This window comes from Hemicordylus capensis, chromosome 6 (genome assembly GCF_027244095.1).
Source record: "Hemicordylus capensis ecotype Gifberg chromosome 6, rHemCap1.1.pri, whole genome shotgun sequence".
Lineage (NCBI taxonomy): Eukaryota > Metazoa > Chordata > Lepidosauria > Squamata > Cordylidae > Hemicordylus > Hemicordylus capensis.
This window is the reverse complement of record NC_069662.1, coordinates 75,487,904-75,512,116: the sequence shown is the minus strand read 5'-3', so window position 1 is coordinate 75,512,116 and position 24,213 is coordinate 75,487,904. Positions and strand designations below refer to the sequence as shown.

Here is a 24,213-nt window from a genome sequence, read left to right as displayed (position 1 = left end):
AGCAGTTCCATTGCTGCAGCTGTGTGAGGGAAGTAATGTATGAGTCAGGGCATCCATGCCAACTCCCAATTCCCTGGATTCTACTTCCTCAAACAGGGCAAGAAATTGTATGATCAGGGTTACCCAGGGATTAGACATCACCATCAGTATTGTCTCAGGCTGTTGATGGTCTTTTTGGAAGCTGAGGACAAGAGCTCCCTTACCTAACCCACATTTACAGCACAATCATGTTTTCCCACTGAGTTAAACAGGGTTTACTCTTAGGTAAGTGTGTATATGTTACAGTCATGTTTTATTCCATTTTTTTATTATTTACATTCAAATACCTTTGGCTATTATAAAAACCTTTGATGCAGATCTGGCATGTAAAATTAACAAGCATATGTTTTTGGCTTTGTTTCTCTTGCTCACTTAGATGTATACAAATCATATATAAATAGTAAATCAGATACACTCAATTTGGGGCATCTAAAAAATTTCCTGATTTAGAATTTTCCAAAAAGCTCACATAACTGGTTCTGCTTCTCTTCTCTACGGTTTCTCTATTGACCTATCAATATCAAGTTCAAAGACAGCATTCCCTTTCCATTACACAACAGCATGCCCCTCAGTGTCTGCAGAATAAATTCCTGGAATTTCTTGCAAAGCTACTGTAGTTTTACATTTCATTAATGTATTCATTTATCATATTTTTATACCGTCTGATATTTACATCTCTAGGCAGTGTACAAAATTTAAAATATTTAAAGAGTCATAGATTAAAATACACAACACAATAAAAAATAGCATAGAACAGTTATTAAAACAAATTACTGAAATTCTAATTAAAAGCCTTCGAGAACAGGAGAGTCTTGAGGGTCTTCCTGAAAACAGAGACGCAAATGCTCTTATTTCAGCAGGGAGCATATTCCAAAGCCCTGATTAGCTTGAAAAAATGGAAAAAATGAAAAATAGATAGCAATAGACAATCCTATTATAGAGCCGTTTCTGTGAGCCCTTAAAAACCAGTACTTTCAGACTTATTATTCAGTATAGGTGACCCTCATTATCCAGGGACTCTGTATCTACAGTTTTGCATATGCGCAATTGGGTCTTAGAAAACCAGTTTCATCATCCCTGGGTAGAAAAATAGGTGAAATTCACCCATCTGTGGTTTTGATTGGCCAGAAATGACCTGGAAATGACTTCTGATGTCATTTCTGGCCATCATTTCCTAGCAGAGAGGCATTTTGTAGCTCTTTATATTCTGCCCCCTTGCTTTTTTGCCCCCCTTTTTTGTTAGGAACCTAATCCCCCTATTCCCATTGACTCAAGGTTTCATTATTCAAGGTTTGCGTATTTGCGCCTATAGGCAAGAACGGAACCCAACAAGGGCCACCTGTATTTCAAATATTTATTAATGCTTCTCCATTAAAAGTCTCCAAAAATGACTATCAAAACATCCAGAAACAACAACACTATTTTAAAAATAAATAAAACCAGCTTACCCAGGTAAAACTAACACAAGCAGGAAACAAAATTCTGTCAAACTAGATTTAAAAATCTAATTCAATAAAATCAACTAGAGTATCTTAGTACATGTACAAAGTTAGTACAGACAATATATTCTTGAATTATCCTTTTGGTAACTGGTAGTAACAAGTCATGCATTCTAAATATTTGACAGAGATGATACATACTGAAATAAAAATGGCAAGGCTCCAGTTGGCTGTGCCCTTGGCTTATTTTAAAACAAAGACCAGTATCAATTTTCAGAAGCACTATGCCATGCTTTACAGTACCATTTATCTGCACTAATGCCTACAATAATGCTTTCCAGTATATACCAGGCAAAACATGAATTCACCTCTAATAAAGATAGCAAATAATAATGCTATTAATGATTTAACCAGAAACAATGCAATTTTTCTTGTTCTAATAGTGCAAAATAAAGGTCACTGCAACTTGCTGTTACCAATGAGTGCTACTGCTCATGGATTAAGAAACCTGCTTCTTCCCTGTACATGTTGTATTTTGTTCTAGCTCTTTCCTATGCAAGGCTACTACGTCCAAAGACATAGTAATAATTCACACATAACTACCAACATATCATTTTTTATATTACATGCAAAACAATGAAAGAAATCTAAACAGCATTCCTCCCCTCCCCCGTCCATTTTCGAGATTAAAAAGTAAAAAGAAGAAAATTCCCACCAGTATCAAATAGTAAGATTAGAAATTCAATACTGGCCCAGTTAGGTTTGTGGGAGAGGACAGGTAACAGAGTATGTCACAGGTCACATGTTCCCACTGAAATCGGTAGCACCCACTAGTATTCCAGTATGAAAGACATAAGAGACTGCAGCCTTATTCACCTGCTACTATTCAAAGTATAGGATGCTGTAAACTCTTGGTTTTGGTATCAAGAATAAGTGAATTCTACAGAATACATTGCTTAGAACACAGTAGCCATCTTCATAAGTGCAACATTATTGTAAGAAGCCTGAAAAAAATCCCACAGAGGACCAAAACAGATATATCACACAACTGCTGTGTAACTCTTCCCATTAAACAACAACAACAACAACAACAACAACAACTTAGAAGCAACTGTGGGAGGTCTCCAGTTCTGATCTGACCAGCAGCACAGAGGGAGGAAGAGAACTCTATCCCCCAAGCAATGTTCGCAGGCAAGTCAGCCCTCCTCAAGTTAGGAGCCCTGAGTGTGGACCGGGGTGGGGGGCGGGGGCACACAGAGATCCATCATGTTTGTCCTTTTTCATCCCAGTATGGAGAATAACGCTTTCAGTGGGATGATCTTCATCAGGAAAAATGCTCCCAAGGAAAGGATTAAACACATGCATACACCCATCCAGCACCACTACCCAGTTAAAATTGATTTAAAAATAAAAAATAAAAATGGGAGATCCAATGCTATATCATGTTCTGGCCTTAAACCTTCATTCTGAAGTTCTGTCATCTTTACTATAATTTTAAAAACCAAAACCAAAATGGTACTTGCATTCACTGGCTTAATCAACAGACACTCGTTGAAAGCTAGCAAATGTTTAAGTAAAACAATATGACAGCTAGCGACACAATTCTGAGAACTAATTGTTCAGATGGCACAAGGTATGTTCAGATGCACTAAAGAAATAAGTTTGTTTAACTCCAACAAGAGTTCAAGAGAGAAAATTAGAAGAATCAGTACTATCAAAAATTTCCTACTACTTCTTGCTTTAGAACAAAATTCCACATATGGAATATTATATTATCACATAGTATTACATAGTATCTAAGACATACTATGCTTAAAGGAAGAATGTGGCCTGCAGGCTGCATTAGGATTAAAATCAGATGTAATATGCACACAAAGATTTTTTCCCCATCTCCAAGCAATCTGTGATACCAAATATGTAGAAATGGTTCCAATCCTTTCAAAATGTACATAAAGCTCACTTTCAAATCAAGAATCTACAAGATCACCTACTGCACACCATTAAAATGTGTCAATTTCTGTCTGTACATATGCCATGCTACTGCTATTCTTGATTGTGACCCACACCAAAAGTGACAGACTACTGCGATATTGGTCATGTCACTTCCAATAAAAGTTAACTCAAGATCCAGACATAAAACTAATAGTTCTTGCTCATTATATCCCACAGTATAATTTTATTATCTGCTCAGATTTTTTAATGTCCAACACATCAGATTTATCCCTTTTCCAATATTAGATTTAACACAGTATTAGATGTTTGGGAAGTTAATCTTGTGAAGAAAAGTAAGGTATTTGACAGCAATAAAACAAAAAATTAATTTCTACCAACATAATGTGCAGATAAAGAAAGCACTGTACCAATAGTATGTACATACATTATTTTAAAACCATTAGCAGACCTCATTAGAGGATTTTATATCATCTTAATATCATCTGCTCCTACTTAAAAACTGTTCATGATATAAGTTATTTGCATCAGAGAAAAGAAAATATTTTGAAAGAAAACCATGTCCTACTTTAAAGTCTCCTAAACAAACAAAAACTAGACTTGGATAAAAAGAAAACCAATAAGTCAAATAGGTTACATTCTGGATAAATAATCAGATTATATTTTATGCTATTCTTTACAGTGTGTGAATTGCATTTAAGAGGATCTTGGTTGTTTAAAATTTGAGAAAACAGGTAACAAAAGGAATAACATTTGTAACTCCCAAGTGATCACCACAACTTTTGTTGATGCTATTTAGCTCCCTGTGCAATTATGCACTAATTAATACATTTACAACACAAAATTCTGCAGTAGAACGAGCTGTACTGTGGCTTGTTACTAGAGCAAAAGGAAAACAAAGTAAAAAACAATCAGCACCACTGGGGAAAATACACATATAAAGGGTATCAGAGGGTCAACATGGAGCATTATTTCTGTAATACTGCATGGAATGTTACACGGCAAACAAGAGAAAGTAGCTACAGTATAATACTACACTATATTTTTTTTTTGTGTGTGTGTGTAATATAATATATTATAACAGTTTTATATAGGTGTTAAACTTTTAAATAGAGATATATTATTTTATATTTATTATCTGTACTTTTTCTATTTTAATTGTGCATTGTTTTAATTATATTGTAAACCACTTTGGGATTATTTTAATGAAAAGTTGAATAAAATAAAGTAATATTTTTAAACCAGTATACTACTACTCCAAAAACATAAGCTCAAGATTCCCTCCAGCCAAGAATTTAGAAGTGCAAAAATTCATGTTTTTATTCTCTTTTCATAACTGAGACCCAATACATTCTATTCCATTCCAGAACACATTTTTTCCTTCCTAACTCTTCAGGATTTTCAGAACGTATATCTCATTACCCCACAACACCCCTAAACCTCATCATGTGACCTCATGTGCATGTGTTACAATTTCAGAACTCGTCGTGACTTCGGAGAACCTAAAATATGACAAGGGGCATGTCTGCCTAAAAATATTTCTTTCCTCATCTTACTTGCAAGCTCATTTCTTAGAAAAGGGGAGTGCCCATGGGACATGAATTTTCAAAGGGTATACACTCTAAAACACAGTGCAATCACATGCAAGTGTACTCAGAAATAAGTCCCTCTAAGTAAGGCTTACTGCCAGGTTAAGTGTGTGCAGGATTGCAGCCCAAGTATTGAAAAAGTTACCTAAACTACAGATTTTAAGACTATCCCATATAAGCATCTGAACAACAGCAACAAAAAACACCCTACTTTATGAGAGCATGCCTCTTTTTCATATATTTAATATCTGTTTACCTCCCACAGATCAGAGAATGTGGAGTATTCCCTCCTAGACCTCATACACAATTCCTAACTATGTTGCTAGACAGTCTTCTGCTCCTCTCTGGAAACCCTTGGCTTCTGATGGAAGCAAGGCTGAATAAGGCACAGACAAACAGTTGGTGCCAGGAGGGAAGTTGGCCTTTGTTTGGCTCAAACAGCTGTGTAATGCAAATCCTGAACCTATGCAAAAGCTACCTAGGAAAAGGTGACCTACCCACCCTGAATTCTTTGCGTTTTTAATGCAGCCAGAGTTCCTGACATGGCAAAAAGGTTTTAAGGAGACAAAAGATAACCTACTCTGAGAAGCAGGGAGAATGCACATTGGAATGCAAGCAAGATCAAATTCTAAATCAGTTATGTAGGTTTAGTACAATAGAGCCCTGTTGCTCTGTGTTCCATCTGAACAGAAACTACCACACCTTCTCCAAGGTCCTGTTCTCGAACTTTCCCCTTTCTATTTCTATGTTTTTCTACCTTTGGAATTTTGCAGAAGATAAACCCTATAAAAAGCCTCCGCTCTTGACCTCAATTGCTGAAGTCTTTGCCATAGTAGCTTCGTGGCACACACTGCCTTCAAATGCCCAGTAATCTGCCCAGTTGAGCATCCACCTGTGTCCTCACAGAGGCGTAACTATAGGGGGGCAGGGGGGGCACGTGCCCCGGGCGCCATCTTTTTTGGTCACGTGGGGGGCGCCGCCATGACAAAAAAATTTTTTTTAAATTTTTTTAAAAATTTTTGTTAATACAAATGTTTCCTGCTCAGTGCAGCAGCGCTGCAGCAGTCAAGGGAGCGCGTCGGCGCCCCCTCCCCCACGAGCGGCCCCTTCCGCGCCGCCCGCGCCCCCCCCATTGCTTTGCTGGCGCCTGGCGGCCAGTCAGTGGCCTGGCTTGGCGGCGGCGGCGGGCACTTGTAAGGAAAAACCTAAGTATAATGTAGTATGTTGGGGGGGCGGGGCGCGCAGGGGGGCGCCATTTCAGTGCTTGCCCTGGGCACCATTTTCCCTAGTTACGCCTCTGTGTCCTCAAACCTTTTCCCCTAAGCCAAATTACTGCACTGCTGCCAAATTGGAACACTGCACTGAAGGGTTCAGAACTGCTGAGCCAAGCTGAAATCACTATTCTTGAGAGTTCCTTTGGTAGGCCTGTTTGGAGACACACTTGGAAATAAAAGTCCTTGAGTTCCTCTCTGTGTGGGCATGCCATGGACTAATCCCTGTGCTTGATTGCCTGAGATTCTCCTGTACTTCAGAGCAAAATCCTTGAGTCACTGAGGCTGGGCCAATTCCTCTATGAGCTTGTCACACACCAAGTCCTGTGCTTTAATGCCTGGGAGAAACAGTGCTCCACTTTGCTAGCTGTGGGCATATGTGCCACAAATCTTGGGATCTACTGCTAAGTCAGGTGCTCTTTGCCTGCTGCTGCTCTTTGTCTGCTACTTTAGCAAAACCTTTCAAGCTGACACACCCAAAACCTTCTCCAGTGGAAGTCATCCATTTTTTGAATCACACACAACACAGCAGATTGAGGATAGCTATCAACGTTGCTCTTGATTCTCTCTTCCTCCCCATCTCTCTCCCTCTTTCCACCCACATTCAGAAGATTCCTTCCATTCAGGCTACTAAAGCTTTCACTCACTACCTCTGTTTATTTCATCCTGGAAGTTGCCTTCACTCCCTGCATTTGTGCCAACTACCAAATTTTACATGGTACCTCTGCATTTTCCAAATAAAATGTTATCTACCATTTTCAAAACCCTTGCTGCCGAGTCTGCTGCTGCTCCTCTGGGGTATCCTAATGTTGTCTTGCCTCTGTCTAGACTTTGATCTGTTTGTTACTCACACTTGCAAATTTGGTTGAACAATTTCCCCCCAAGGTGGTCCAAATGTGTAAATACACATATATGCTCCTGCATATGTATGAGCAGATGAGGTAGAAACCATTTACTGTTTTATCATATTTTATGATATGTACATTTCTACAATGTTACCTGTAAGAGATTCCCAGATGTTGTTGACTGCAATTCCCATAATGCCCAGTCAAATGCCATTGTAGCCGAGGATGCTGGGAGTTGTAGCCAACAACATCTGGGAATTCTTGTTAAATTTCTCCTGTTAACTGTCAAGGGACAATTGCACTGAGCAATCCTGTAAATATCCCACTATGGAATTTTCTGCTGTTCACAATGTATCCTCTACCACAAGTGTGTATTTCCAAAATCTCTAAGACAGCACAGAAGCCTCTTCTTAAAAATACCCTGGTTGCAATCATGCAATAGGACGAGAAGAGTGTGCTGAGTAGTAGCGTTGCAATACTCCAGCTTTCTATAGCAGCATGCCAGTCAGGAGTTCACAGGTGGTGCCTTCCCTATCATTGCACTTCATCGGCATGGCAGAAAACCTCGAACCCGTTTCATTTCGGCCTGCTCTGCACGTGTTAAAAGCACCGCATGGCCCGCCCCCGCCAAACAGCAATCTTATTTATACGAGTAACTAAAATCTGTAGAGGGGTTGAGAGGGCACGACCTGGAGTCTCCTCCCCAACAACTCTCACTTCCTCAGCCAGCCGCCCCGTCTCGAAACAACTTTCCTTTCTAACTCTCTCTAAGGATTCTGCACTTTGGCTCCATTTACTGCTGAACAGGCCACCCTGCTCCCGCTTTCAACTGTGGCCTCAGGGGCTGTTCCTCTCCGCAGGGTTGTCTCTTCTTCTTCTTCCTGCTGCTGCTGCTGCTGCTGCTCCACCTGTCACCCAAGGCCCCGCCCGCCTGAGCCTCTCCTTGGCCACCGCCCAGAAAAGCCTGCCCTTTCGCTGCTGGCTGCCAGCTTACCCAGGCGGCTCGCTTTCCACCTCCACCCTCTCAGCTGCCTGCCCGGCTCCGCCTCCACCCCGCACTGTCAACAGCTGAGCCGCCCGGAGCGCGCGGGGGTGGGAGAGGAGACGACCGAGAGCGCCGTCGGAGCGGGGCCAAAATCCCGGGGCACTCCTCCTAACCCAGCGAGCTACTAAGCCTCAGGCTTGAAAGCCCTGAGGGGCGCCAGCGCCTCCCTCTTCGGAAGGGCAGCCACGTTTGTTCCTTTAGTTGACAGCGGCGGCAGCATTTCGAAGGGGAATACTCAGCCTTTCCTGGCATGGAGGTGCAAGGAGGACAAAAAGATTCGCCTACTGAATTAATGTCTGCCCTGTGCGAAGCACAGGGACTGGGGCGCGGTGGGGGCAGAAGTGCCAGCCCTAGAGGATTACATCCCAACAACGAGCAGCGCAATTTCATACACCGAAGAAGCGAGACAGACTGTAGCTCCGGCGAGCAGTTAGCCCCTAAACGAACAGGAGGTTAAAAGCACCACACAAGAAGAAGGCGCACAGCGCGCTGTTCTTTGCAGGACTTTTCTTCCTCCACAAGCGCGGGGGCGGGGGGGACCGGGGGTGGGCGCCACGCGCGCGAGCCAGCTAGCTTCAGAGGGCAAAGATATGAGAGCTGCTTCTCTTTCTCTCCCCCGTCCCGCCTGCGCCCCAATATTTTGAAAGTCTTTTGACACATACACTTAATTCCCGCCTAAAACTCTCCCATGGCCATTTCTTACCCGCTGGGGGGTTTACAGTCTCCGGGGTGAAGCACAGTAGTTGTCTCCATGGGCGTTTTTAAGGCAGGCGGCGTCCCTTCAGCTGCTTTCTGAATGAAGTTGCTATTGCCGTGGCTTGGTCAAATTCCAGTTGGGGGTGGGAGGGCGATGAGGTGAGGGAGGGGACCCACAACCCTCCGCTGAGCCGATCGCTTTCTCCGAGTCCACTCCCGCCGCGATCCCCGCCGCTCTCCTTCCTTCACACTTTACTGCCGCTCTTGCTGGGGAGCCTGAGCCATCCTCTTGCCCTCTCATCTACGTGAGGCGGCTAAATGGAGGCACAGTACAGAATAAAGTTACTGCGGGTTGCGGCTGCTACTTGGCATTCCTCGAGCAAATAATTAAGCAGCCTCTTTCCTTCCTGCGAATCAAGCCAGTCCGGAGAATACAGGCAAGCGTCACCCTCTCAGTTTGCGTCCCGGCTGCCGGGCACGAACACTTATTGGATCTCTTAGACAAGAGCTGACCGAGTCTCGACTTCCTTTGCCGGACGGACAGGGGAATACACGGGGGAAACGATGAAATATTGATGCTTCCAACAGGTATTTGCTTTCAGAAGCCGAGCAAACCGGCTTGGCCTAAAATAAAGTGAAACGTACAGCGGCAGCTGCCCAGATCAAGCCAGCCAACGTAGAGCAGTCTCCTCAAAGGGGAGAATGCATAAGGCAGAATGGTTAGAGACTGCAAGACGATGCGACATTAGGGTAGGGACTCGGAAAGGGAGAGCTCCAAAATCCAATTTCAAAGGGCACAATATTGCAAAAATATTGCGTGTGGGTACTGTATATGCAGAGTGCCTTTTCATTTTCAAAAAGGTTGCACACACCATTCCCACTGATTACCATTTACTCCCAATAAGGCAATTGCTTTCTAACAAGCATGCATAGGGTTGGACTATCAAGAAAAGAAGCACAACCAGCCTTCATTGTCCTGGCGAAATCCCCTGGGCTAGGAACGATGGGAACTGAGCACAGGGCAGCCAGGGCAATGCACGCAATTACTCCCAATAAGCCACAGGAAGCTCCGGTCCACTTACCTTGTGGCTGAAAACGGCAAGTCTTGCACTCCCCCACAGCTGTCACTCAGTAGTTCCCACCTGGCAACCTGCAAAGAAGTGCCTTACACTTGTACGACCACTAAGGAAAGATCCGTTCGCAGCTCTAAAAACCTTGCTGCTCTGGCGATCCTAAAAATTTGGGCGGGGGTGCGGAAGACAACGTAGGCTACTGCCGAAAGCAACGCGTTTCCATGTGACTGCCCAGGACAAACACAAACACAGCGACGGAGGAATCTCTCTGGAACAGAGTAACAAGAAGTGTCACACGCATGGATCCAGCCACACTACACTGCACTGCAACACGATCGGAAGCCAGCCAAGCAACCTGTATGAGAGGAAACTCGTTTACATAACCCAAACACAGGGACTGGGGACTGGGAAGTCACAACCGCTCGCCCTCGACAGTCCTTAATGGAGCTGTGGATTATTATCAAGGGTTCTGCAGGCTGGCGCAGGTTAGTGTTATGCATTTGGATGCACCTTAGTTCTTTCTCTCTTCCATACTACAGACAATTGCAAGCTACTGGACTGAAGAGCAATGCCTAAGCATTTCATCCGTCAGTGACGGAAAGGCTAAGCACAGGATCGTTTACGTTTCTAAAGCATCTGTAATTAGCATGGACTTCATCCGTGACTTCATAAAGCAAGTCACATTAGAATATTTTTTATTCAAAAGCACTTTGTTGCGGGTATGAAGCTAGCAGCACAGGGGCGTAGCAAGGTTGGAGTGGGCCCAGAGACAAGATTTTAAAATGCCCCCACCCACACTGAAGCTCAGCTCATGAAGTAAATAAATCTTAAATGAGGCTGAATAGTGGTAACAAAAAGCATCGTAAAATTGTGGCACATATAACCTATGTGCCATAATAGAACATAATCCTAAATTATTTTGTAAAAGGTTTTGTAAATTGTGGACGATGCAAGTCATTGAATGGTACTAGAGAAAGACATGCTGTTCTGGTACCTCCAGGTCTTAACATTCACATCAATTTTGGAGGATGAATACAACTGAAGGAAGCCCAGGCGGCTGCGTGGCTGGGGGAGTCAGTCATGCGACTTGCCTCTGGGGGCCCCAAGGCAGTGGGCCCCCAGACAACTGTCTCCCCTTGCCCTATAGTTACGCCCCTGTAGCAGCAGCAGCCAGCTGTAAATTATTTCCCCCTTAAATGTCGTATTCCATATTTTTTTCTATCGGTTTTAGACTTACACTGAGTGGAACTTTGATATTTCTGAATATATACATTGTATGAATAAGTACTAAAAATACAGTATTTTTACTTTAACTAAACTAAGGTGTCTTTTAAGAGTGTTATGCATATGTGTGTTCAGCTGTGTGAGTGTCACTGACTGACATTAAACTCCAAAAACAAACAAAACAAACAAACAAACAAAGATAGAAACTCACAATTTTTATAGCAGGTAGGTTCCAGACCTCGTCCAGAATATCCCACCCACCAATGTTCCCTCTAATGGGGATTCCCAGATGTTGTTGACTACAACTCCCACAATTCCCAAGCAAAGGCTATTGCAGCTGGAGATGCTGGGAATTGTAGTCAACAGCATCTGGGAATCCTTGTTAGAGGGAACACTGTCACCCACCCACCCAAAAAAAATCCCAGAAAAAGATCATTAATGTTCTGGAAAATGTGGGGAAAGCTCTCATTGGAAAAGCATGGGTGAGGGTTAAGATTATGATTTGTACAAATTTTGGCAGTTTTCTCAAGTAATTTAAGAGACAGGAAGTCTGGACTTTGTGGTACAGGAGGCATGTTTGCAAACTGCAAGACGTTTTCCTAGTACAGTACTTTTAAAGACAAGTGTGCTTACCTGCTACTATGTAATCTGCTTAAAATAATTAATTCATTACCCATTTAAAAATTTGTGTTTCTTTTTAAATTAGGCCGCCGTTATTGGCATGACTGGCACTGCCACAATAGTTGCTCTGCACCAGTCCACATAAGTACAAAACCTTTCGTCAACAAGCTCAGCTTCCTGGTGTGTTTGCAAACCACAAAACTGACTGATCTCCCAGGAGTCAGGTGTTGCTTGTGTGACATATGCACTCATACAGGAAGATAGAGCATGTGGGCAGAAGTCTTTGCTCCTATACCAGCCTTTGTGTAATCATGGATGCAGCACTGCAGTAACCAGACCATAAAATGTGGGTTACAGTCACATTAGCATCATTGTCATATCCTGTCATAACTGAGTTCCTAATCAACTTTATTCCTACAATATAAATCACATCTGGGCCATTAAACCCACTATTCAGGTGAATTTAAGACAGTTTAGTCTCATTTATTTAATTCATTCATTCAAACTTATTGAAACTCAGAGATGATGACAGTAGGTAGCATAAATTTCAGTGGAAGCAGTTTTTAACATAGAATTATGCTAATTAAAATAAACAGTACTTGTTTCCAGACCATTTACTATAATCCACTGTGGTTATATATAGGCATGAATGTGAGCAATAGCACTTGCACCTCAATGTTTTCCTTATCATCTTCCTTTTTCACTAAACACATTACTTTAAATGCAGAAGGATTTAAACAAAATGCAAGGGAGGTGTTTGGTGGGCTGAGGCCAATAGGGGGGAAAAACCCCAAGAACAAATACATATCTAACATGCACTCATCTCTCAGTTACAGTATCTGTAGTTTTTTAACACATCTCTATGGAATGACTGTATGTATGCAAACAAAGTGAGGCATATGGGTACAGGAGTGGCTCAGTGACAGTCTTAAGCAGCGCCTACACCATAGGGTGGCAAGTGGGGGCATCCCACCCTGCCCCAAGGTGCCCTGGCCTGGCTGTCACCTTGCCTGCCACTGCTCCCCGGCTCTTCTGAATCTCCTGCCTCCCTTGCATGCTGCTCTTCTGCATCTCCTGGTTGCCTGATCTGGGCCACTAACTCACTAATCTGGGTTGTCTAATCTGGGCCAATAAACTCTGTCATCAGGGAGATAAAAAGTGGAGTAAATAGAGTGGGCAGAAGGGTATACAACAGAGAATCTGAGTCCAATGGGGCAGCACTGGAGAAACAATCCATTATCCTGTCCCAGTGAGCAATCCAAGGGAACCATCTTCTCATTATTATGTATCTATGTAAACTGCTTTGCAAACTTTTTTTTGTTGAAAAACCGTATAATAATCAGCCTGGGTTGCAAGCCCATTTACCTTGGTGGGGGAGGCAGGGAGGGATGAGATCAAATGCGTAGATCATACTTGATGATGCTTATGCAGATGTATTTCCCTGTATCTATCTGGGAACTGAATAAGCAACATTCTGAACTGTTGCTGACTCTCTAAAACCAGGAAAGAGAGATGATAAAATGTGTGTACGTTAAACCCTGGGACTTGTAGTTTAACAATGTTAAAGACTGATTATTGGCCACCATGAGGCTTTAGGGAGAAGGCAAGATATACATATTTTAAACAAACATGTTAAAAATGAAAAATAAGTATAGTTTGTGCTGAAATGTCTGTATAGGATTGACAGTTCCCTTGGATTGCTTGCTGAGACAGGATAATGGATATTTTCTCCAGGGTTGCCCCACTGGACTCATTAGCTTCTCTGCTGCACACCCTTCCACCCACTCTATTTACTAAATTTTTTACCTCCCTGATGACTGAGTTTCACTCAGTGGGAGGAAAGAGGCTTGGCCAGAACATGCTCAAGATATGCAGAATGAATAGGCGGCATTCCAGCACTTACGTTTATTTGTTTATTTACAATATTTATATCCCACCCCTCCTGTATGATACAGCTTGGGATGTTTCATAAAGGCATTAAAACAAATAACACAATATAAAATTTGGGTAGCAGGTTGCAATAGTCTTCAACATTTTCAGGGTCCAGCTTCAACAACCACTTGTGACATAGGATCCACTTGTGGAGCTTGAATCTGTGCCTGCTTACTTTGAAGTAAGTTCCACTGTGTTCAGTGGTGTTGAATCCCATGTAAGTGGGCCCAGAATTGCAGCCTTACTTTTCTACCATATGTGCCTGTCATGTCTGTTTATAGTCACTTCCCTTGGCTCCATAATGATATGAAGGTAATGTTACCAGAACTGCCCTGAGGTGCTGGCTAGATACCTCAACTATGCTTTTGGCTTGAAGTGGGGAAATTACTTGGCTTGGGAAGCCGTTTGGCTTCAGTATAGATTTGAGCAAGTTTTGGTGTATTGAAAAAATGAGCAGACAGAAATACAATTCAACAAGTTTTATTAAGGGTATACAGGGGTACAGAAGGCAAAGGTTCAGTTAGGCAAGGCAATAAATCTTAGCTGATAGGGAAGAGTGTGGCTAGCAATAATTTAGCTTGAGGTTCTAATTAGAGATCAATCAGCTTGGTTAAGGTGCCTAGACCAGAGCCTGGCTTAAGACTTGCCATGAAAAGTGCTTGAAAGCAGGGTGGCTGAAGAGAGGGAGGGCAAGGCAGCTTAGAAGGGCAAGAGGTTAGTTTACCTATCATTCCTGGTTTTAAGTTGGTGTGTTTGGTAAGGAGGCTTCCTCTCATGGGATCAGGGAGGAAAAACGAAGGAGGAGAGAGGAGTGGAAGGCCTACAACTCACGTATATGAGAGTCTATAGGACAGTGATCCAAAAATATTCCAAGGCCATGTACTTTGGCTAGAGGTATATATACCTTGAAACATGCCCTGAGGCGGTTTCCAAGCCATTCTGCTTACCCAGAAGCTTGCCCACAGAGGCATGGGTAAAGTTATGTAAATGTGTTGGATGTGTTGAATAGAACTGCTGGGCTGATGATCTCAAGAACAGGATGCCTCTCTTCAGGTGTCTAGATTACACACCTCTAATTTTGATGCACTCATCCCCCCACCCCACCCGAGTCTTTGGGAAATGCACCAATTAGGAAATGCACCAATTATCTGTGTCCTCTCAAAGAGTGCTTCCCTGTTATCTCCCATGAAAGAGAGGATTCCTTTCTTGATTAATTCACTTTTTGAAATGGGGTCTGCTTGTTGGCTATTGCCTTCTCTCTGAAAGAGAGGGGAAAGAGAAGAGTCGGGGCATCTCATCCAGTCTTTACTATTCTGACCTTGGGGTATATTGCCCCATGCTGAGCGACCAGCTGTGAGTCTTGTCAAACATAGGCAGTTGAAAGGTTCATCATAGGGATTATGATCCTATAGTCTTGAGCTGTATAACTATCCAAAGTAGTATAGATAGAGGGGTGCTCTCTGGGCTAGCCTGAAATTGGGCTGTCTGGCAACAGTAATCCATAGCCCAAATATATACGTGGCAGTTCTGTCTCTAGGCAACAGTTGACTCAACTTTTCTCCAAAATGGGAGATGGAATGGTAGTGAGCTGGATAATTCATATCCAGGTCAGATATTTTGAGCAGATGCCACAATGACTGCAGATGGGAGTTTGTCTATTACTCTCTCTCCCTGAATGTACTCCATTTGTCACCTCTGCATGCATATATATATAACTTTTAAAAAGAGGTTGCACATGAAAGGCAGTTTACCAAATCTGAGCAAACTACATGCTCACAAAAATTTAGAAATTGAGGGCAATGCTACTGAATTCAGCAAAAAGATGCTGCTTGAGAACTTGAGTGAGACAATCACCAGTAAATAGACTATTTTGGTTAATGTTGCCAAAGAAACCCCAGAGAGGGTTTGTGACATCTTAGGACTGATAAGTTCAGTGGTTCAGCAAGGTTCTTGATACATAAGCTTAGAATTATCCCATTTTTACAGTGGACTGGGTCATATGGTGGCAGGAGCGTATCTAGGATGGGGCAGGCAGGGCATGTGCCCCGGGTGCCACTTGAAGGGGGGCGCCATTTCTTAAAATTAAAAAAAAAAAATTAAAATGGCCACCAAAAACAAAATGGCTAATGGACATGCTCAAATGGCCTCTGTGAGGCCCTACACCATGCCAGGCCTTGCAGAGGCCATTTGAGCAAGCGTGGTGGCCATTTTGTTTTCAGTGGCCTTTTTAAAAAAAATAATTTTTAAAAATGACCACCGCACATGCTCAAATGGTGCCTGTGAGGCCTTAGAGGCCAGTGGGAGGAGGGGGAAACTTTGCAGACCCCCTATAGCAGACCCCCCCGAAGGGGCTACAGGTAATTTTTTTTAAAAAATGAATATAGGTCACTGTACACATATTCAGATTGGCACTATGTACAGAGAATCAGGGCTTGTAAATACTGCGCTGAAGTTTATGAGCTAAGATTGTATTCATTTGCTCTTACTTTGCTTCTTGTGATAAGTGAGTTAAATGTGATATCTTAATAATATGGCTATTAATGTGAGTTTGTCTTTGAATCAGTGTGAAATCCTTAGTATTAAGGCCCACTGGGAGTTTCTTGCTCTTTCTCTCATTTTAACTGTCTTTCTGAAATACTAGAATATATTCCAAGTGACACAGTTTACTCTGCATATCGTTTAATTATTTTCCGAGTATCTGGGAAAAGTCAAATTCTCCATTTATTTTTAAAACTTATGTAATCGTGATGCTACAATGTATAGCAGAGAATTAGACAGGCACTTCTATTTAGTTTTTCCAAGTATACCTCCACATAATATTTAGGTATTTCATGAGCCCCAGCATACTGAAATTCGTAGTTTTCCAGCATTTTCTTGGTCTGGCTACGTCCACTGCTAAATAGTTTTTGAAATATTAAAAGATTAACGAGCTTGACTTGTATTTTTCAGCTGATATTATGGTAAAGTTATCTGAAAGATGGGTGTCAGATGTTTGGACAGGGGGCGCAATTTCAGTGCTTGCCCTAGGTGCTATTTCCCCTAGATACGCCTCTGTATGGTGGACTAAACCCCCACAAGCTCTGGCAATATTCTCCGTGTTCCCTGTTACATATGGAACAGAAGCCTATTGCAATGCCCTCTTTTGGATTTAACTAGAGTTGCAACCAAGATTTGGCAGGCTTACCACTCTTATTTTCCTCTCCAGTTCTCAAGCCAGATCCTTCATTGCTTTTATTCATGGAAGCTTTTATAATTGCACCCATTCTGGCAGCCATGTGGCTGAATTCCAAAAATCAGGGCTCACAATGAGGCAACTTCCATTTCCAGGAAAATGTCAATGCTTTAGTAAAGAAAATAATGAAGTTTTCACATTTAGAATCAAATAAACTAGTCAGTAAAAATAATTAAGGCCAATGCATTAATGAATATTGATCATGACTGTTCCACTCAGTTATTTTAATTTCCATTTTTAAAAGTGCTGTCAAATAATTAAATAATTTTGGTGGATTAAATAAATCATCTGTTATTTAGACTATTAATAATTTATTAGCAGCACTACCATTTGCATACTACCAGGCCTCAACAGCCATGTTCTTTTGAGATATTGAAGAGAATATTGAAGTACCAGTTTTGTCTTGAATTGCCTGAAGATCCCTTCTCCAGTTGGCAGCCTGGCCTCAGTGGTGTAGGGAGCAGGAAACAACTGCCTGACTCTGAGAACTCCTGGAAGCTCTGCAGCTTGTCAGGAGAACAAGGATGGATAGATAAGCTATTTAAGAACACAAGAAAAGCCCTGCAGGATCTGGCTAAAGGCCCATCTAGTCCAGCATCCTTATTCATGCTGTGGCCAACCAGGGTTTTCAGGGATATGCCCTCTCCAATTGGTGTTCCCTAGCACTAAGGGTATGCCCCCTCTGATCCTGATGAAAATATAGATTCCCAGAATAGTAGCCATTGGCAGCCTTATCCTCCATGAATCTCACCTCAAAAAAAAGTTTCATTGCTCTTAGCTGCATAATTGTTTGATTGTTTGCATACTACCAGGCCTCAACAGCCATGTTCTTTTGAGATATTGACTATGTGTTGAGCTATGTGTTGAGCTTTGATAAAATATTTTTCCTTTTAAGTGTTCTGCAGAGTTACTTCCATATATAACTTCATACTGAACTGCAAAACAAGGCCAATCACCACTATTTAAGCTGTTACTATGAGAATTAGCACAAAGATGTTCTGGAACTTGAGATTCACTTCTAAGGGACCATTCTGTAGAACAAAAAGCATGCAGTTTCTATCACAACATGTGCAGTGAGCTGTAGCAGATACAATGCAGTTGCTGCTAACATGGCCTGATCCTAGAGTTTCTACTTTACTGGCGCATGAACCCACCAAGGAAGGGAAGGCGGGCTGCTGAGGCCTTGTGAACAGATGATGTTACATGAGTTTGGGTTGCAATAAATGTAAGGCTGCTGTTGAAACCCAAGGCAATGCTTAATGTGATGTGGTGTGTGGTAGTAGCCTATGGCCTGATGGTGTGTTTGTGTGTTACCAAATTTGGAAACAAATATCATTGGGAAATGATATTTCTGTACCTAAAATATAAAAAGAACAAGTTGTTCTAGTAAGAACTAATCTGCCTACTTTCCTTTCACAATCTCTACAACTGGACTAAATTTGGTTGAAATTGAGGTCTACTAGTTAGATCTCTTGTGCCTCAAATGTTCACACGTCCTCCATCTTGAATCAGGGTGGATGACATCATCACAAACTACACCGTTGAGGTGTCCCTATGTGTCCCTATAGCTGTAGCAAATTTGGATCAAATTGGTTAAGCGATTCTCAGGTTAGCCCACTTGGGCCTCAAATGTGTATGCATCCACCATCATGAATCAGGGTGGTGACATCATCACAAACTATGCGATTGAGGCATCCCTGTGTGTCACTCACTACAACTGTGCCTCATTTGGTTCAAATAAGTTAGACAGTGCACAAGTTATCCCACTTGCACCTCATGTCCACCATCTTGAATTGCGGTGGATGACATCATCACAGACTACGCCATTGTGGTTCCCCTATGTTCCCTTACAGCTGTAGCAAATTTGGTTCAAATCAGTTAAGTGGTTCACAAGTTAGCCCAATACACCTCAAAGGTTTACATATCCACCATCTTGATTCAGGGTGGATGACATCATCACAAAATATACCACTGAGGTGTCCCTGTGTGTCACTCACTACAACTGTACCTAATTTGGTTCAAATTGGTTAGACAGTCCACAAATTAGCCTGCTTGCACCTCAGATGTTCATGTGGCCGCTATCTTGGACTGGGGTGGATGATATCATCACAAACTATGCCATTGAGGTGTCCCTAAAACTGTACCCAATTTGGTTGATATTGGTCCAGGCATTGCGAAGTTGATGGGACACACACACACGCACACACACACACACACACGGATAGACACACACATGGACACACACACAGAATGCTGGGTGATCTCGTAAGCCTACTAGAAAGCAAAACTGATTTTGCTAACTTAGCAATAGCAATAGCAATAGCACTTACATTTATATACCGCTTTATAGCCGGAGCTCTCTAAGCGGTTTACAATGATTTAGCATATTGCCCCCAACATTCTGGGTACTCATTTTACCGACCTCGGAAGGATGGAAGGCTGAGTCAACCTTGAGCCCCTGGTCAGGATCGAACTTGTAACCTTCTGGTTACAGGGCGGCAGTTTTTTTACCACTGTGCCACCAGGGCAAAACTTAGCAAAGAGACACCCTTTAAAGTGGTAATTCTCTTATATTTAGCAGGGGAAGAGCAACTGGCTCTATCCAGCCCCAGCACACCATCCCTCCAGTGGCTGTTGCAGATATCTGCCGTATGTTTCCTTTTAGATTGTGAGCCCTTTGGGGACAGGGGACCATCTTATTTAGATATTATTTATTTTTCTATGTAAACCACTTCATGAACTTTGGTTGAAGAGCAGTGTATAAATATCCGTAGTAGTAATCCAACAAGTTGACATTATAGTAGTATAGATCATAACAAAAATATTACCTTTATAATAATTTCAAACCTCATTAGCCATAGTTCTCGTGAACTTGTGGAACTCCTAATTTCCTTACATAAAATTAACTTACCAAATTCACTTCCACAAGATGTGGTGGCTACTTGCTTATATGGCTTGTTAAAAAAAGTAGTAGAAGACTGATCTTCCACCATTCATTTGTCCACCAATAACTGATTGCTAAGAGGAATCCTTCTGTATAGATACATTGTAGCTCTGATACTAGGGACACTACTAGGGACACTACTGTCCCTACTAGATACTAGGGACAAACAACAGAAGAAAGTCCTCTCAGATAGTCCCTGTTTGAGATTACCCAGAGACATTTGACTGCCTGGCCACTGTTGGGGGGGGGGGAAGCACCTTTATCTGATCCAGGAAGGCAATTCTTATGAATGTATGTTGTCTCCCCACCTATGCAACTGACTCTGTGTTGAGTTGATAGTTCTGCTGTTGTAGTGGAGGCATCATAAATTAGTCATCAAACTGGAATCTTGATCCCACCTGCACTGCCCAAGGAATGCAGAATAACAGCTTTCTTCAACCAGACACACTCTGTTTCATCTTATCTTTTCAAATCTGTGCAGTCTGGGTAGCAGACACCATAGTGCTGGGAATTCTCTCTGGTAGGAGAAATGCTTTTTTATTATAGCAGAGTGCACAGAGGCACAACACAGCGGAATTTAGTCAGGCATGCGTGTATGCTAAGAGTAAAGTAACTTGGAGCCAGTTCATTGTTTCAAATCAATATAAATTGTATTTATTAGAGAACTCCATTCTAGATAGGAAAGTGAGGAGTTAGGATCTCTAATCTAGCTAGCTAGCTGGATGCAGATGGATTCTGCATCTCTGCACACATGGTGCAGGGAGAGAAGCTTGCATGTTGCAAGGTAGAAGGAAGGGAAGAAGGGAGAGAGGAAGTGCAAAGCAGGAAGGAAGGAAGGAAGGAAGGAAGAAGTTAGTCCCTAAGAGTAGCAATCTACATACCAAAGGGATAGTGTCAGAGCAGTAGAGAAGGGATGGCCAATGTCTTGACCCTCTAGCCCTCTGACTCACTAGTCTCTCCTCCACTGTCACTGAGACAAGAGACAGCGCAAAGTCCTTCACTTCCAACACATAGGACTTCATTTTGTGAATGAACCAGGGGCACAGGGGTTGAGTCAGTTGTGACAGAGATTTGTTTAGCTTTCTACATTTAGCATAAGGTAAATCTACAGCTTATTTTCTCTTCCTCTATCATTTCCACAATGCATACGTCTTTCTGGAATGTTGCCTTTCTGCTTTTGTTAAAGCAGAACAGAAGCAGTTCTCCTATTCAGGGCAAAAGATTGTCATTGAGAGTGCTAAGGAAAGCATATATTATCCCCACACACCCCATCCCAAGGGATACGCAGATGCAATAGGCTTGGGTAGAAGGGCCAAATTTTATACACTGGAAAAGGCCGAGGAAGTGAGGGAGCTGCTCAAACAGCACATGGTCCCCACCTTCTGCCCAGCCCCAACCAATTGGAGCCTTCCTCAGGACTGCGCTGGGGGTGGGACAAAGGCATAAGGCTGCAGGATGGGAGCATTCCCTCCTTGCCCCACAGCAGCCTATCTACTGCAATTGTAAGTGCTGTGAGCAGTGCAGCTGTGACAGTGTCACTGCGGCCTATTGGATTAGTTTTGTCACAAGCAACAACTCAGCCCCCTCACCCCATCTCAGGCCATTTTGTAGACTACTACTTTATCTTTAGGAATAATTGGGAATTTCTGTTCCCAAACTCATATTTTTGCTTAGTATATGCCATTGCTGTATTAATGTTGCTGATATCTAGGTCTTTTAATTTATGTATTTGTTTGTTAATTTATTTATTTAGCAAATTTATTGACCACCTGACTTCCTTAGACTCAAGGCGGTTTACATAAATTAAAACAACAACAAAGACAAGAGAAGAAGGGTGGGGGGGATAAAGAAAAGGAAAAAAGAAAAAGAACACCACTACTCCCCCCCACACACACACTTTAAAAACTAAAAGCCTGGCAAAATAAATAGGTTTTCAGGCTTCTTAAAAGACAGAAGAGAGGGGGCATTACAAATCTCAGGAGGCAGAGTGTTCCATAAGGAGGGGGCTGCAACAGAGAAGGCCCTCCCATGAGCCCAGGCCCCACGTACCTCCCCTGGGCCCGGAACTCTAAGAAGGCCCACCTCAGACAACCTCACAGGGTGGGTTGAAGTTGGACAGGAGAGGTGGTCCTGAAGGCATACAGGTGCCAAACCCTGAAGGGTTTTATAGGTGATAACTAGGAGTGTGCCTGGACCGGTCCAGCGGCCGAGCCGGTCCAGCGGCTCGGCATGGAGGGGGGTTGTAGCTTTAAGGGCGGGGGGTAGTACTTACCCCCCCCCCGCCGCTCTTCCCCCTCCGGTGCTGTCATTTTTGTAACAGTTTCTGGGGCGGCAGCATTCCTCCCTGCCGCCCCTAGCCCCGTCGTTAGTTCTCCAGTGCTCCATTAGGCAATACGCAGGCACCCGTTCTGGAGCGCGTGCGCACTCACCGCCGCATGCGCACTCCGTATGCATCACACGTCGACGTGTGACGTGTGCGGCTCCAGAACGGGTGCCTGCGTATTGCCTAATGGAGCACTGGAGAACTAACGACGGGGCTAGGGGCGGCAGGGAGGAACGCTGCCGCCCCAGAAACTGTTACAAAAATGACAGCGCCGGAGGGGGAAGAGTGGCAGGGGGGTAAGTACTGCCCCCCGCCCTTAGAGCTACAACCCCCCCCCCGTGCCCATCCGGACCGGTTCAGAAGGATGCACATCCCTAGTGATAACCAGCATCTTGAATTGGACCCGGAAGCAAACCGGCAGCCAATGCAGCAACCGCAGCAAAGGTGAAACATGATCATATTTTCTCCTGCCCATAAGCAACCAGGCCACGGTATTTTGGGCCAGCTGAAGCTTTTGAGTTGTCTTCAAAGGCAACCCCAGGTAGAGCACATTGCAGTAGTCCAACTGAGAGGTGACAAGGACATGAGTTACGGTTGCCAGGGCCTGCTGGTCAAGGTAAGGCCACAGTTGGTGCACCAGATGAAGCTGGACAAAGTTTCCCCTGGCCATAACTTCCACCTGCTGTTCCAGTAGGAGCTGTGAGTCCAGGATAACCCCCAAATTGTGAGCCTGCTCTTTCAAGGGGAGCGTGACCCCATCAAGGGAAACATTCAAAACTGGAAACTGGCCAGATCGAGAATTGAACAAGAGCAACTCTGTCTTGGAGGGGTTATGCCTGAGCTTGTTTTGGCCCATCCAAACCCTTACAGTCTCCAGACAGTGGGCCAACACATTCATGGCATCCACGGATTGGCCCAAGGTGGCGATGTACAATTGGGTATCATCAGCATACTGATGATACCTCACCCCAAACCAATGGATGACCTCACCCAGTGGCTTAATATAGATGTTAGAAAGCATGGGAGAGAGGACTGAGCCCTGAGGCACTCCGCAAGAGAGAGGCCATGGGCTAGAGCACTCACCCTCCATGCAAACTGTCTGAAACCATCCACTAAGTTAGGAATGGAACCAGCACAACACTGTGCCCCCAATTTCCAATCCTCGCAGACAGTCCAGAAGGATATCATGGTCGATGGTATCAAAAGCCACTGAGAGATCTAATAGAACCAAGAAAGGCAAGCTCCCCTCATCGAGGCTCCGATAGAGGTCATCCACTAGAGCAACCAATGTCGTTTCCATGCTGTGTCGTGGCCCAAACCCCAACTGAAAAGGGTCAAGGAAATACACTTCATCTAGGATTTTCTGTAGTTGAGCAGCAACAACTTTCTCCAAAATCTTCCCTAAAAGGGAAGGTTGGAGATAGGTCTAAAATTATCTAATATCTCTGGGTCCGGGGAAGAAGACTTCAGGAGAGGGCAGACCACTGCTTCTTTCAAAGCTAGAGGAACCTCTCCCTCCCTGAGTGATGAATTCACTAGCTCCTGGACCCAGGACCTCACACACACACCCTGGCCAAACAAATCAACCAGGAGGGGCAAGGATCAAGCAAAGAAGACGCTGTACTCATACCACAAAGAACTCTATCCACATCATCAGCCTCCACAAGCTCAAACGTATCCCAAATGACATCATAAGACATTACCTCCATCACCTCAAAGGACATAGCACAATCAGAGTCCAACTCAGAGCGCAGACGAGCGACCTTATTGGTAAAGAATTTGGCAAAAATGTCACAGCAGCCCTTCGGAAGGTCTTCCTTCTCCCATTTCCCCCAAAGAGTAGGGGTGATCTGAAATAATGCCGCTGGATGGGATTTCACCGATGCAATGAGAGCGGAGACTTCGCCACTCTCATTGCCACAGTATACTCCTGGACATAGGAATGCAACCGTGTTCGATCATCTTCGCTCCCAGTTTTCCTCCAGCGTCA

At 43.4% G+C, this 24,213-nt stretch overlaps 2 protein-coding genes across 10 annotated transcripts in view; one reads left to right on the top strand and one right to left on the bottom strand.

The window, feature by feature from the left end:
- The window catches only part of COBL (cordon-bleu WH2 repeat protein), a 227,214-nt gene extending 217,096 nt beyond the window's left edge, over positions 1–10,118 (bottom strand). For 7 of the 9 annotated variants that reach the window (XM_053259321.1, XM_053259322.1, XM_053259328.1 and 4 more), the window contains exons 1-2: positions 9,957–10,118; positions 8,882–9,188 (exon numbers count right to left, since the gene is read on the bottom strand). In XM_053259321.1, the coding sequence (XP_053115296.1) occupies positions 8,882–8,931 (50 nt within the window). In that variant the 5' untranslated portion in view covers positions 8,932–9,188; positions 9,957–10,118. Of the gene's footprint in view, positions 1–7,822; positions 7,990–8,881; positions 9,189–9,956 lie in introns of those variants that run through there. The other 2 variants (XM_053259326.1, XM_053259327.1) reach the window with 2 other exon arrangements.
- Positions 10,093–24,213, top strand: part of EXOC3 (exocyst complex component 3) — a 64,596-nt gene continuing 50,475 nt past the window's right edge. Inside the window, exon 1 of the mRNA XM_053259333.1 lies at positions 10,093–10,432. The gene's annotated coding sequence lies outside the window, so the exon portion shown is untranslated. The remainder of the gene's footprint in view (positions 10,433–24,213) is intronic.